The 16,079-nt window shown below is 36.8% G+C and overlaps 1 protein-coding gene across 1 annotated transcript in view; it reads right to left on the reverse strand.

Annotated features, from left to right (window-relative positions):
- Window positions 1-4,787: 4,787 nt before the first annotated feature.
- Window positions 4,788-16,079, reverse strand: part of LOC137656671 (fibrillin-2-like) — a 92,469-nt gene continuing 81,177 nt past the window's right edge. Inside the window, 12 exon segments of the mRNA XM_068390848.1 lie at window positions 4,788-7,749; window positions 8,018-8,170; window positions 9,432-9,563; window positions 10,322-11,047; window positions 11,695-11,799; window positions 12,445-12,642; window positions 12,782-12,957; window positions 13,121-13,616; window positions 13,771-13,995; window positions 14,916-15,146; window positions 15,427-15,536; window positions 15,779-15,958. Of these exon segments, the coding sequence (XP_068246949.1) occupies window positions 7,534-7,749; window positions 8,018-8,170; window positions 9,432-9,563; window positions 10,322-11,047; window positions 11,695-11,799; window positions 12,445-12,642; window positions 12,782-12,957; window positions 13,121-13,616; window positions 13,771-13,995; window positions 14,916-15,146; window positions 15,427-15,536; window positions 15,779-15,958 (2,948 nt within the window). The 3' untranslated portion in view covers window positions 4,788-7,533.

Below are 16,079 nucleotides of genomic sequence, written 5' to 3' on the forward strand. Positions count from 1 at the left end.
CGTGTGCTTCGAAAGGTCCCACTGAATGGCTAACCATTCTAAGCGGACTGATGGTTGCAGGCGAGATTTTTTGGAGATTGACCCGAAATCACAGGTTGTCGAGAAATTGGAATAATTCCCTCGTAGCTCTGTTGCCTTCTATGACCGGCCGGGCCCAAATGAGCCAACCGGCCAGATAAGCAATGATCTGTATCTCTTGGTTCCTGAGTTGTTCTAACACTCTCTCTCCTAGTTTTGTGAATATCCTGGGATCAATGTTGAGGCCAGAGGGCATGTCTTGAACACAAAGGCTTTCCTGCTTAGGCGGAAACCCAGATAAGAAGAGAAGTTTCGAGCTAAAGGCGCAAGATAATAGTCGTCGGTAAGATCGACAGAGGTGGTGACGGTCCTACGGGGAAGTAAGGTCCGTACCTGAGAGATAGTCAACATCCGGAACTTGTCGCAGAGAATGTAAGAGTTTATCTTGACAAGTCCAGGTCCACTCTCAATGCCGCCAAGCCTTTCTTCGGAATTGTGAACAGGTGGCTTTGGAACTTCAGTGATCGATCCCGTTTGATTTCTTCTTCTTGAGTAACCCTGTGGTGTACTCTTCCAGGATGGGAGTGGATTTCTGGGAGAAGGTCACTGGTGGAGGAGGAGGACCTTGTGACCATTTTCACCTCAAACCTTTAGAGATTATGCTATGAGCCCACAGACCGAAGGTCCAATGGTCTCGAAAGTGGTAAAGTCTACCCCCTACCGGGACCACCGCGTTGTGAGGGGGTGAATCTAGGTACTTTCCTTCTCCGAGCCCCCTTTTTTCTAGGTCCGTCTCGATGGCGAGACTGTCTTCTACTCCTGTAGCTTCCTCTCTGGTGTCCACGAGAGGAGCCTGAGGGTTCGGATCTAGGGCTGTATGCAGGTAAAACATCCCAACGGGGTTGGGCTGTGTACCTGGGGAATCAGTGAGGTAGACCACCTGATGAGGGGGATTTGGATGCATAGACGTCGAATCGGAGGGAGGCTGTGATGACGAGTGGGTAACCGACTATCGATTCCTGTCTGATAGAGGCCTCAGACAGAACGTATTTCCCACAACTAACCCGATCAGACCATCAAACGTGTAGGTCGAATTGGAAGGGCAGATCTTGGAATTATCGTAACCCCCAGACTGACAACATCCTGGTCCAGACAGATTGGGCCTGCCCTTTAGGAAATAATACTGTTACCTTCGGTACCTTGTCTAACCTAACCAAGGCAATCTCTTTCAATCGAATGAATCCGTTGAACGGGAATTCTAGTACCTGGGAGTAAATTCTAGGTCCCCCAGAGGGAGGATGTCTATGCCATCCAGATTTATGGTACCATCTATATATGGAACATGTAAGGCAAATCTCTATGCGTTGTTTTTATCGAAGGAGGTTACTTCGATATGCCTGGGGCTGTAGGGGGAAACTTCTGAGTTCCTGAACGGATCTGACTCACTACCATACTTTTGAGCTCCATCATAGCCCCTTGGTTTTCCCTAGAATGTGTTGCTTTTAGCAGTCACGGTTTATGCAGGGTAACATGAACATCAGGATCCATTAAGGGTCCTAGGTCGGTGACGTAGGTAATTGCAAATCTGAAGGCTCAAAATTCATCCCCACCTACCTGCCCGTCCATGGGGTCGTCGTCCAACCTTAGAGAGGACACTCTGAGGAGATAGGGACCTCTAGATGGAGCATTTCTTCCCAACCTTGATAACCAAGGGCGGAGAGCCTCTCTTGCAGGCCAGAGAGATTCATCATCATCCTGACGGGAACCATGTAGGCGAACCTTCTGTAAAAGAAAGGGGACATAAGTCTGGATGTTCCTTGAACTTTGGTTAGTGATCCTATTCACAGGCTGGGATCAACTGTACAACTCATAAAAATCATTTTTAAAGAAAAATCATTTAATGTACTATCTTTTGGGGTATAGTTCGACACTTGTATTCATGAAATGTGACACTGTTGGCGCATCCGCCACAGGTTGGCCACCCCTGACTCAGACGTTCAGAACCGGGTCTAACATTATTTACTGGCTATTAGTATTCTATTGATTCATCTGTTCACTGACCAGAGTTTCAAGGAACAGTAGATAGCCTCTCATGGCATGGTTAGTCTCGACCCGGCCCTTCATTAGAAGGGGCCAACGTTTGGTTCCCAGTACTGAGTGGAAACTTATTTCTATTTGAACACTATGTTGTATGGATATTTATTCATATTTAGGCATAGTTAGAATTGAATATGTATAAATATAGGCATAATCAATTTATTTCTATTTGAACACGATGTTGTATGAATATTTATTCATATTTAGGTATAGTTAGAATTGAATATGCACAAATATAGGCACAATCAATTTATTTCTATTTGAACACTATGTTGTATGGATATTTATTCATATTTAGGCATAGTTAGAATTGAAAATGCATAAATATAGGCATAATCAATTTATTTCTATTTGAACACGATGTTGTATGGATATTTATCCATATTTATACATAGTTAGAATTAAATATATGCATAAATATAGGCATAGTTATGTTCATATATTTTTATTTGGACTTTCAAGAATAACTAATGAATATTACCAACGCAAATTCAAAGTGTCATTAAAGTAAGTACAGTTTACTTTGTATTCATGTTAAATCCTTTCCTTTACAGCAAAACAAGAGATTGGCCACCCGTGGTCTGAGTGAGCTCTGTCTGTAACGGAGCTCCGGTAACAATCCCCGGTACAAAGGTCCGTCATAGTGACAACGTGAACACCAGAGGAAAACTAATATTAACCTCAATGCTGATCGCCTGTACGATATCCGGTTAAGCCGGAGATTCGATGAAAAGGAACGTAATAACGATATTGTGATTATTTATGAAAAAGGGGTTCATACCCTGATTCTGATCGTCTGATTGATCTCTGTTTGTAACGGAGAACTAGTGACAAAGGTCCGTCATCGTGAAAACGTGATCCTTAGCGGTACGATAACATTCTCTAATACTGAATGTTTGTGTTATCTCCAGTGAAGCCGGAGATTCGATGAAAAAGGGACCGTAATAATGAAACTGTGGAGTCTTCATCGGTATCACATTGTTAACTCCGGTTCTGGCCGTCTGCTTGATCTCTGTTTGTACCGGAGATCCGGTAGCAAAGGCCCGTCACCGTGATATCATGACCGTTCCCGGTACGATAACATTAACCTCAATGAATGATTGTGTTATCTCCCGTGAAGCCGGCCGTAACGGTGTAATTATGATCAAACATGACAAAGGTTCGTGTGTAAAAGGCTTCAGCCGGAGTCCGAGTGCCGGATTACACCGTTGCACTCCAAAATCTGCTCCTGAACGTTAACTAGTTCTCACCCAATGAGTATCCATATAGCGGAGCATAACTCAAGGCGGAGCTAAGCATAACTTCGGAGCTAAGGGTGTCGGTATAAAACGACCCCAATTAATGACTCATACACTAACGTACCTATTAATATTGTTAGCTATATTAACAGTAACCACATCAATAAAAACGTTTATAATATTAAACGTACTATCATCAACTCTGATACTAAGAGGAGGCTTGAATAACTCGTGATCGTATAAAAACGGAGAACGGGAAATTCACCTCTCTTACTCGAGCTAACAAAGAAAACGAGAGAAGGAATAACTCATATCTGTAGAACAGGGAACGAGCAGTCTCTGTTTTCGCTCTCAAGGTTACATAATAAAAAACTAACATCACACAATAAAACAAGAACATTAATAAAATTGATTGCTTTTCTTAGTAATAACCAAGAACGAAGAATAACGTAACAAAAAAACAAGGATATAGTCTAAATCGAAGCCTCTGAGGCGAGAACAAACTAACAGACTAAATCGCTAAACTATAATTCGCTATTCTTTAAATCGCTATTCTTCGTAGGTCCAAATTGGACTTGCAAGCAAATAAATACCATAGCAAAAATTAATGATAACAATAAAAGGCCATAAAACGTAAGTGATATAACCAAGATGACAGAGTACCAGATGGGCAAAATTAACTAGAATATTTACCGAAGCGAACATAACCCAAAATGGCTGCCGATACCTCGGCAAGACAATCGCTTCCAAAACTAAAAACCACCATATTGGAAACAGAACAAATGCCCGGTACTGTCAAAAGCTGCCAAAACAAACTATGGTACTTAACATTGGTAAGGGTGAAGTATCAACGTCAGTCATGTTGAATAAACGACAATCACTTCGAAAAACACTGGGCAAAACACTTATAAACTTTGCTGGCAAGTCCAACACAGATATATAAGAAGGACTCTTTTCACCGGGCGCCACATATCTCTCCCCAGAAATAGATTTTTCCTTCGTCAAAATCCCTTTATGATGCACAATAGTGATCACGACTCCATAAGGAACACTTGATTACAACTCTACAAAAAACAATTCCAAAGATGTGATCGAGAGATGATTCTTCTACTAGTCCTGCTCAGAGAATGAAAGTCAGGTTTTAAGAAAAGGGAGGTAAGCTAATACGAGACAAAATGGTGTAAAAAGCTTGTGAACACAGCGTGGGTACACGTGTTAAGTCTCGTTAGTACTTCACAAAAAATGCACGTATGGAAGGAAATATTTGCTTGCAGACCAATACAATGCCCGTACACCGATTTGAATTTGTATGCTTGTACTGATTACTCACATTCAAAATTACTCGTAAACCAAGGTACTATTGAAGTGCTGAAAGAGTTCACTACATACTTTCCCAAATTAAACATAATGAGGACTGAAATAAAAGCAAGCAAGAAAGGTTTTGATGATATTTATTATGAAAACGTTTATACAAGCTATATAAACAAACATTACGAGATCGGCAACGATACATTCAGATAAAAAAAAAGTTACAACAGAATGAAGAAAGCAAGACGGGTTTCTGAAGAAGTGCTAACATCTCACAAAAAGAAATGACACATATTTCGTAGATTTGAATCTAGGTTTATAAATTGAGAGCTCCACTTATTGCAATCAATTATTCAACTACAATAACGTTTCTTCAGGATCACAGTGAAATGGAAAAACTGAAAGCAAAGAACACAAATCTCTGTCCTTATAGAAGCAGTAGTTACTGTGACTGATTATAATATATAATTCTAAAGCCAATGCATCTTTACAGACTATTGTTATTAGAAATTAGTGCTACTGTCACCACAAAAAACCCTTCTACCATTCTATTCTAATGTGAGAAAATGGAAATGCATCCAGTGCATTGTGTCTTCTGTAAAGAATGAGTAAACCATTGTCGCAAGAATGTTTGCATAAATGGACTTCTAAAGACAGTATCATTCTAACACAAAACTCCATAACTATGCAGCACTGCTGTCTCATAGAGAAAGATTTAGTGAAAAAGTTTTTAACATGACATTACAGTATAGATATCCTATGGCAGTGATAATAAACATAAAAAAACTATGACCAAATCGGACATAGCATCTCCATTTGCCTAGAATTGATCGACAGGATCTGTCGCAATGCCTTTCCAGCTTATCTGTATCATGGAAGCAGATTATTGACAGTTCTCTTTTCAGTAATACATAATAGGCCAAGAGGTTCAAGCAGACACTGATGGACTTTCTTTTCCTTTATACTCTTTCCTATGCACTGTTTAGGTCACCTTAGAAAGTATACAACTTGTCAAAATGACATAAAAAGAAAATTAATACAAATAATCAATTCACATTATTGTCTATTTAAATGCTAAATGTTTTCTTTCCTTTACACTGTACTTATCAGGTGCCTCACTGATCAGGGAAAACAATGAACTGCCACGACGAAAGTCCCGTTTGGTCACCGGTCAGTGAAAATGCAGTTTTTCTTGGTAAGTTATAAAGTCACAAGTAAAGGACTCTGTAAAAATTATATGGATTCAACATGCAAAAATAATTGTACCATCACTTAATCCTTACTCTCACTCTTTAGAACTGAGTAAGTACTGCACATAATGATTTTCAGCAATAATAAAACGACAAAGGGAATGCAAATATGAATATTACGTACAGTAATCAGGAACTGTGGTCTGACAACAAATTTTGTTCAAGGATTATAAAATATATCGAATAGTAAAGTTCCCACTATTACCCAAATAATTTCAAAATGTGTAAATACAACAATAACTGATTAACATACCTTCAACGTAGCATTCTCAACCTTGATTCGTGAATGCCATGACTATGCATTAACTGGTAAGTGGTGTACAAACTAAAACATTGTAATATATTAAACAAAACTTAAATTACAATAAATATCACTAGTTTATCCTTTTGCTAAGCAGGAGATACCATGTCCCAGGACTAGAAATAAATCATAATTTTTTACACAGATGAAGATCACATACATACCAGGTCGTACTTGAGTATTTCTTATCATGTGTCCACTGAAAAATGAAATATACAGTGGCTGTGGATGGAGCATTCAGTATAAGCAGTTCTCGTGTTACACAATTGTTATGGGATAAACTAATAAATAATTATTTCCTTCGTGAGAGGCAATCATATTCATTTTGCACTATTCTTGTAAACTTATTTTTTCTATTTCCTTCACAATGTTGTCCGAAACAGTTTAAAGAATGTCAATGTTTTAGAAATATGGTTTTAATTACACAAAAAAAAATCAGATTTTGAGTTTAGGAGATACTAAATGATAAGGAAAACCTACTTTGTCACTACACAACTACATCACCTTCGGAAAAAAGATAAGGACTGATCTTCAACTGAATAAAGGAGTTAACTATAAATAAACAATTATACAATTATTCTACTATGTTACTGGACACCACATACATACTAAGGGAAGTAAACTAGAGCCTATCAAAAAGTTCAGTAAATATAATTGACAATCACCATACCAAATAAACAATAGGTTGCTTACGAGAAGGAGAAAAGAAATTGAAAATAATAAGACCATTGCTTGGTATCTTCTTTCATGCTTGTAGATTGTTACAAAATGCACGACTCCCGTTTTGTAAAAGAAATTAACAGACACCACACTAACACAGATTCTACAATTTTAGTAAAGCATATAAGTTAATCCTTTTTTTTTTTTTTTGATCTGTAAAGGACCACTGCTGAATCTGAAATGAATCCCTTTCAAAACGAAAAAGTTAACAATTTCTTTATTGAAGGTCGTCTACAAAAAACCAACAAATTAATATGAGAAGACCTGAAGCACTAACATCTACTAAGTACGGTTAAAACTGATTCACTTGTAGTCTTAAAAATGGTAGAGAAAGAAATGTGCTCTTACCACTTGGAAGTTCTGGAGGCAAAATTTTTACTGTAACAGAGACAGAAGTAATCGTAATAACTGTATCTCAGTGAGTAAATAATGTATGCTTTAAATTCAAGGTGTGATAAATTCCAAAAAGGTTGGATTGTAGATGATGATATTGCAGAGATATTTCTAGAAACTTTTATAAGTACATCTTAAAGAAATGCAATTTCCAAAATAAATTTCATGAAAAATAATTATAAATATATTGTCTCTATGATCAATACTCTTAGTGTGTAACAATGATTCTTAGGTTAACATCGAGATCGCTCTGTGCTTGATCGTTGAAATGTGAGTAATCCAGGGGTCTTCCTGTAATTTCCAGATCAAATGTCTCTGGCTTGTGTAAACGTTTCCGGAAATGAAGAGTGGTCGTACCTCGATGCGTACGCATCTCAAAGACATTGTTATCATTACCTGTTAGGATTTTGTATTCGACATTGTCCTGAAATTATGAAAAAAAATAAGTTAGAAAAATGTAATACATGTACTGTATATGTATTCTTGAATTTTAATCTTATTTTGAAAAATTAACAGAAACTTAACACAATGGTTTTACTTTTTCAAACCCTGTATAACATGGTTAAGGAAATAAATATCTTACATTATTCAAATGGAAAAAACTCCCACATGTTTCTCCGACAAATCTTAAAAGTATGTCAGAATATAAACCATATAGTGCTATACACAACACAACACATATTATAGCTCACCTGTAGGTACGTTATTGCTGGTTTTAGTTTCAAAATCCTTATTCTGTGTTTTGTCTGCTCTAACGTAACTCTTAGGATGATTGGATTCTTTGCTACCTTTTTAGAAATGCTGTCTTCTCTTCTGAATTCCATTTCCAAACTTCGTCGCACAATCTGTCATAAAGTTCAGTATTGGGTTCCATTATCCTTAACAGAAATTTTTACCAACAAAATAAAATTCCTAAATTTTGGATACAACAGCCCACAAACAGTCCTACACTAATCATATAATCTAGTCTAGCGAGATTACGGCAATGGGATAAAATTTTCTGCCCTGATAAGGACAGGAATAGATTTATGAAAAAAAAAGTTTGTAATCAATAGGCATAGGAGGAGATGATGATAGCTATTATATATTTAGTAAAAGAAAAATACACTGGTAATATTCTATCTCATACATGTTCATTCTCTAACATATACTTTTCAAAAACTAATATAGGGATTTATCAGTCCTAATATGGGGGGAATGATCTGTGCACCAGGGAAGGCTCACAACATACTTTTCTTCATTATGAGATTTGGAGACCTTTTACCTAAGCATGTCACTGCTTTTAGTTTGGGTATTTTCATCATTAAACATAAGGAAGAATTATAATGAATGTACAGTACTGTATAGTACTTACACCATGATAAACAAAGTTAGCAGGATCTCCAAAAAGGCTGCAAAAGCCAAAAGAGTCCTGAATGGCCAGTTAATATTCCTTCAACTTTTCCCAATTTGGAATTAGCTTTAAGAAAGACATTTCATTCTCAACAATGCTTCCAACAATTCTTTATTATTTAAACTATAAAATAATTTCTATTAAGATCAGATGAGAATATAAATAAAAAGCAGAAGAGAATACACATTACAAGTCTGCTAGAAGACTCCTGCTTCAGCTGTAAATCAGCAATATTTTCAAGTGTTTTTCCATCAATCACCTTCAGGGGACAGTAATATTACCATACTTTTTAAAGCTTAGGATCTATGAATGATATCAAAGTTACTATAGATATACAGCTACCTAAACACATTAATACATTATGTAAAACCTAAGAAAGCAGCTGTCTCTCAGCAATCTATCAATATTTACATGACATCTACATCTCTACATATCTTATGAAAGGTTAGCCTTTTCTCATAAGTACTGCAAACCACAGCATATATTACAAGAAAAATCTAGACTGTATAATATAGATTTGAATTTTTTTTTTTTGAGACGACTACTTTACTTACAATACAAAATATGGCATTTTGGATACAAGAACAACACTAATGATCCAAAAATTTTGATTTCTATATGACATTTATACATTTTTCAATTGTTTAAAATACTGGAGGTAGATATTTGCTATAAAATACTAATCATAAATGCCATAAAAATAACATACTTACTCTGTGAGTATTGTTAAAAGCATGAATTAAGACCACCTCCTTATCAGTAGAATTGACAGGGGCAGGAACTAATGCTACTGGCTGTGATGAGACAGAACGACGGCGTCTGCCAGATCCGCTTTGGCCATTGAACTGGATACAGGGATAAGGAAATATACATTTCATGTTTAAAGCTTGGCAAGAGATTATGGATTTAAGAGAATTTAAGTCCTTCTGAAAATCGGAAATTTACAGTCAATGGCAAATATCCTGTATTATGAAACAACATATGATAATGGAAATTATTATACACTGTAGTAGATTAATGTACTGTAGATACTAAATACTAAATCATATACTGTCCTGTGTACTGCTAAATGATAAGTATGTCTACAAAAGCTAGAGCCATCTAACTTTAATATTTCATAACCAATCAATTACGGGTTTTAAAACTCGAATATTCAGGTATATAGGCTGCATCAATGGACAAACTATAATAATTCAATTATTCTAACCATTTAAAATTCTGATTGTGTCGGATGCCAGATTTTGAAAAGCTATAAAATGGTATACAGTATTTCATTGGTCAGTTTTATCTATCATCCTGTCAGTTAAATCTGTAATCTTCCTGTTGGGGTCTAAACATAGACTCTAGTACAACTTCTATTATATCATTCACTGTAAACTTATATTTCACTGTATAACAACACTACCCCAGTCTCATTTTGAAGCAATGTAATTGGACAATTTTGTAATGTGTTGATGAATATAATAAAAGATAAAAATTCAAAATGACACTTTGAAGTTTGCTAAGAACATAATTGTTCTTGAGGATAAGTATTTCTAAACAGCATGAATTACTTTTGCACATTAAAAAGATATACTCTGGTTTAAAACGTCTTTAATTTTACCTTGCAAGAGAAGCAGCCTTCCGTAGAGATGATGTTTTCATTATTTGAGTAAGGATCTTGTTGGCCAATTGGGAAGGTTGGTACACCACCCAAATCATATTGGCCAGAGCCATATGAACCATAACTACTACCATAGGAATCGGTGAAACTCCCACTCCCTCCTCCTGCTCCTCCTCCTCTTCCACCAGTGACACCGCGCCCACCGGCACCCCCTGCAGCATAACCAGTTCCTTGACCACCACCAGGACCAAATCCATCTGCTCCACCTCCACCAGGACCAAATCCACCTCCTGGTCCAAATCCAGCTCCCCCACCAGGGCCAAATCCAGCACCTCCTCCACCTGGCCCATATCCAGCTCCACCAGGACCTCCACCTGGCCCATATCCAGCTCCACCAGGACCTCCACCTGGACCATATCCAGCTCCACCAGGACCTCCACCTGGCCCATATCCAGCACCACCACGACCTCCACCTGGCCCATATCCAGCTCCACCAGGACCTCCTCCTGGACCAAATCCTCCTCCGCCTGCACTTCCTCCAGGACCAAATCCACCACCTGGGCCCCCAAATCCTCCACTATCACCATAGCCAGTACCAGCTCTACCAAACCCGGGACCACCACCACCACCTCCTGGACCATATCCACCGCCACTACCAGCGAATGCCCCTCCGCTGCCAAACCCACCACTTCCAACAGGGGGATTCAGAGTTGACATACAGTGGCCCTGCAATTAGAATTAGAAATAAGGAAATAAATTGCATAATAGGGCTATGTACATGAACAAAAGAAAACAGTACGCCGAAGAATTGTGGTTCATTAAAACCTTTTTTTGAAAGTTCACTAGCTTTATCCGTTAAAACTCCTAATGCATAATTGACTCTCTAAGATAATAGCCTCATTTATATATCAAAGCATGTATATTTTCATGAGCATAACTTACATTATAGGTAAAGTGAAAAGGATAACAATTTTTCACCATGCCTTGCCTGAAAATAAGCTACTATTTTGTCTGGTCATGGGCCAAATTAAGCTTTTTTACACCCTTGTAGAGGGCAATTTAATTGTGATCAAATCAATATCAAATACTTCATGAGAAATTGGGATGATATTTTGGATAGTTTCATGGAATTTGAGCCATATGGTCCAACCCTTGGTTTGGGAAGATGTTCAGAAACAAGGTGAAACAGGGAAAAGCCTGCAGCTGCACTTTGCAACAAAAATTTAGAGGTAGGACAACATGACGGAAGGAAGCAGCAACGGACATGCAGCTATGGGTTAAAAGAATCCTACAAAGACCCTATATTGATGCCTACAGTGCCCCACTTGAGGTGCAATGATGGCACAAAATCTACAATCACTTTTAAAACTTACTGATCCTATCCTTGAAAACCCTGAAGGACAACCACAGGCAACAGCATCATCCCCAAGGGCATTACAACCATAAGCACATGGGCTGTCTATACAGCTATCATCCACCTGTAAAACAATAATAAATCATTAGAGTTCTGTTGTATAAACCACACAATACTTTAAAACCATCATGCTATGATTCATCGGCAACCTTGCTGTGGACATAATTCAGATTATTAAAGAAACAAACAATCTGGCTACCAAGGTTTTAGATAAAACATGAGTCTCTTTATAATCTAATTATTATGGATTGTTTAGTAACCATTTCCTCCTCAGGAGATTATAGTTTCAACTGTAGAACCATGTAATTTCTTTTCTTTCTTGGCTATCATTAAAGTAATTATGCAGTCTTTTCTGCTCAAATAGGTATATCTTTATATCGTAGACAGTAGTATTGAGTAACATTGTTTCATTGGTTTGAAAATAATTCCTTATAATAATAATTATCAGCTGTCTGTGGCAACATAATATAAGTTATCTTTATACAGAACTGGAAAAATACTGAAATTTACAAACAAATGAATAAAATGTGAAGGAAAAAATAAGTTTGTGAAATAGGATATATTTGTGTTTACTTCTCTAGCTCACCTACACAAAAGTTAAATTAATGCTGAAAATATAGAAGCTATACAATTTGCCTTTTAGTACAGCAGCATATATTGTTATATACAGTACCTCTACTCTACTTTAGTATTTGATTAACAAATTTACCTGTATGCAGAGGAAAAGAGCAAAATTGAATGAATATCCACCCGGGCACAGGCACTTATATGACCCAAGTGTATTTTGACAATCAGCTGTCCCGCAAATAGTCCCCTGCGAACACTCATCATCATCCACACACTGGTTGTAATAGAAGTGTTGACGATATCCGTCTGGGCAGCCACATAAAAATCCTCCTTGTACATTCTGTAATGGCCAATAACAGTGATGACTAGAACATTCTTCTAATAGAAATGCAAGCAAAATATCTTACATCTGTTTTTGATTTTACAAAATATGTTGCTGAATTGCATGTTAAGCAAAAGGTTATTTCTATTGACTCTACCTCACAGCCAGTTTCACAGGAACCATCAACACTACACTCATCTGAGTCGATACACATTGTTCCTGATGGATCTACTTTATATCCTCTTGGACACATACATTTATAGCTTCCCATTGTATTAATGCAAGTACCAAGAGGACCGCAGAGACCTGTCTGTTCCAGACATTCATTAATATCTGAAAAAATAGAAAAAAAATTAACAGTATTTCAATGTTAAAACCAATAGAAACTCAAGTTATTGACAGATCATTAACACAAAGTGCATTTCAGAACTCAAATTCAGTACTAAAATTGTTTTGCAAAGAAATAAGAAAATATGATGCAGTACAAAGACCATACCTAAGCACTGTTCTCCAACTTCATTGTAACCTTGAGCGCATGTGCACTTGTAAGAGCCTTGTGTATTGACGCACTCATGCTGACAAGTATGTTGGCCAGTGGCACATTCATCCAAGTCTCGACAAGTGACTCCATCTGGATTAAGTGTGTACCCAAGAGGACATGAGCATCGGTATGACCCCTCTGTGTTCTGGCAAGTAAATTTGCATGGAGGTGGTGTACGCTCACATTCATTCATATCTATGCAACGTGTTCCTGAGTGGTCAGGTTTATAGCCTTTATCACAGATGCAACGATAAGATCCCATAGTGTTGATGCATTTTCCATTTCTGCATAAATTAGGTATTGTTTGACATTCATCAATGTCAAGACCATCTATGGAGAACCCAGCTTCCATGCATATCGCACTATACTCTGGAGATCCTCTACGTGGACAGTGTTCACACATTGGGCCCCAAGCGAGACCCATAGTGCAACAACAGTCTGCTTTTGTAACCTGAAGAAAAAAAATCAGCAACTGTTATTAATAACATCAAATATATTACAATACTGTACTTTCCTTTAGCCCACTACTAAATTAGGAAAATAATGAAACAAAATTTCAAAAGAATAATTACTCACTAAACACCACCAGATAGAAAGATCCTTACCTCTGCTAAGTCATTGCTTGTAGTTGAGCACATTCCACCAACAAGTTGTCTGAAACAGTAACCCTCTCGTCGATCTATGCACTCCTTGCCATCCCTGCTTGGTTCAAATCCTTCATAACATTCACATCTATAAGAGCCCTTGGTATTGATACAACGTCCACTTTCACAGATGTTGGGGTTAAGGGCGCATTCATTGACATCTTTGCAGTCATCTGTCATGCCAACCTGTTTATGTGATGTATCTTACTGTAAATTCTGGATCCTCCTCAATAAATCTAAATATATTTTTGTGATAATACTATTAGTATAATTACAGTCAATTGCAGGTTCTACCATACCAGAAAAAGTTTGAATGACTTTCTCATGCAAACAGATTTAGTGGTGTTCCGGTTAAAATGCTTTGCCAGAGAATACTTTTCCCACTTCCTTTGGATTTCTAAATTTATGAGTTTGATATGAACTACATTTGAAAATAAAATAAATTATTTGTTATCTTCCCTCTTAAATGAGATGAAGCACTATTTCATATGCCAAACTTATTGCTTGAGTTACAAGCATTTGAGTTACATCTGAATTTCAAAAATTCTATAACAAAAAATTATTTTTACTTGTAATCTCAGTACTCGCAGCAACTAAGCTGTGAACTGCTTCGTAAGTTTTTTTTTTAATAATTTCTTAGTAAAATGGGCGAGGAACATTTTCTACCTAACCTGATAATGCATGTCCTAAGTACAGTAATCTATAGGTGCTCAAATATTGCACTCAAAAAGAAAGAATGAAAAGAAAAGCAAAGCATGATTCTTGTCATGCAAGAATGTACTAGAAATATTGTTGGTGTTTATGAGTTCATGTGAAATACATATTCCCAATCATTTTTAAATTTATGATGGAACAATGTTGTCTTTTTATATAACAAATTAACTGGTTTATCTATTAAAACTTCATTTTTATAGGCATAAATTTTCTTTTAGAAATTACTATATAAATTTTCATAACTAATGAATGAAACTAATATTTTAAAAAAATAATCAAAGGACAGAGGTAAAATCAATTAGCATTATCATTACATAGTGAAGTCAAAACATCCAGCGCATCCTACTGAATTTTCTAAGCCTATCCAGTGATAATAAATCCTGCTGCCATACCTGTTGATATCCTTCAGGGCAAATGCACATGAAAGTTCCAATGAGATTTTTGCATAAAAATCTACAGTTATTAGCTGGAGTAGAACATTCATCAACATCTTGACAGTGACGGCCATCTGTTGCTAATGTATAGCCGTACGGGCAAATGCATCTAAATGCTCCGGCCATGTTATGACATCGGAATGCACACTGATGACCAAGTTCTTCACATTCATCGACGTCTTCACATGTCTGCAAGTAGACTGAATTAAAATAGCGGTTCTTTTAAAGAGTAAATGAAAATGATAAGTACAGTACTGAACATTTTCATCTGTTATAATTGATTAAATGGCCAGCTGTCAATAAACTGAATATAATTTTTACTAGAAATAACTTCAACTTAGAACTGGAACAAAGTAAAATTCAAAACAATTCCAATCACTGATAAAAGAAAGTTTAGTCCATCAAAAAATGAGACAACAAAAGTGAAAATACTGGCAAACATGTGCCCATGAAAGTATAGGCACAGTACCTGCATTGGGCCAGGAGCAAATCCATTTTGACAGGAACACTCAAATCCTCCTTCCACATTACTGCATGTGCCATTTCCACATATATTAGTAACAGCACATTCATTATCATCTGAAAACAGTATACTCATCTAATCATTATTTCCAAAACAGAATATGAAATTATCAACACTTTATTTCTATTTTCTTTTTCGATTACTCTACTAATTAAACATCAATCTATTCAAACAAAATAAATACTTTTGCCCAATCAAACAAATGATAACTTTTCAAACATTGGTAAAAAATATACACTATAACAAAGAAGAATTCTCATTAAAAAATATCATTGAGGTAATGGTGCAGTTTACTTACCAATACAGCGGCGACCAGTGCTATCCAAAACGTACCCCATGGGACATTCACAACGGAAAGAGCCATCCGTATTGACGCAGTCGCCGCCTTCACATGATCCGGGCATGATTTCACACTCGTTAAGATCTGCACCAGACTCCGAACGGCCTGGCCCAGAGGGGCATAGTTTCTCAAACTCAGCTGAAAATAAAACTAAAATTTAAAAAAGTGAAACCAGTAAAAAAACGTAAAACCATTAAATATAATTTACTTTAAAGATGCCACCAATCACTGAAAAATTTTAAAAATGATATAGTCAAGT

This window comes from Palaemon carinicauda, chromosome 17, assembly GCF_036898095.1.
Source record: "Palaemon carinicauda isolate YSFRI2023 chromosome 17, ASM3689809v2, whole genome shotgun sequence".
NCBI lineage: Eukaryota > Metazoa > Arthropoda > Malacostraca > Decapoda > Palaemonidae > Palaemon > Palaemon carinicauda.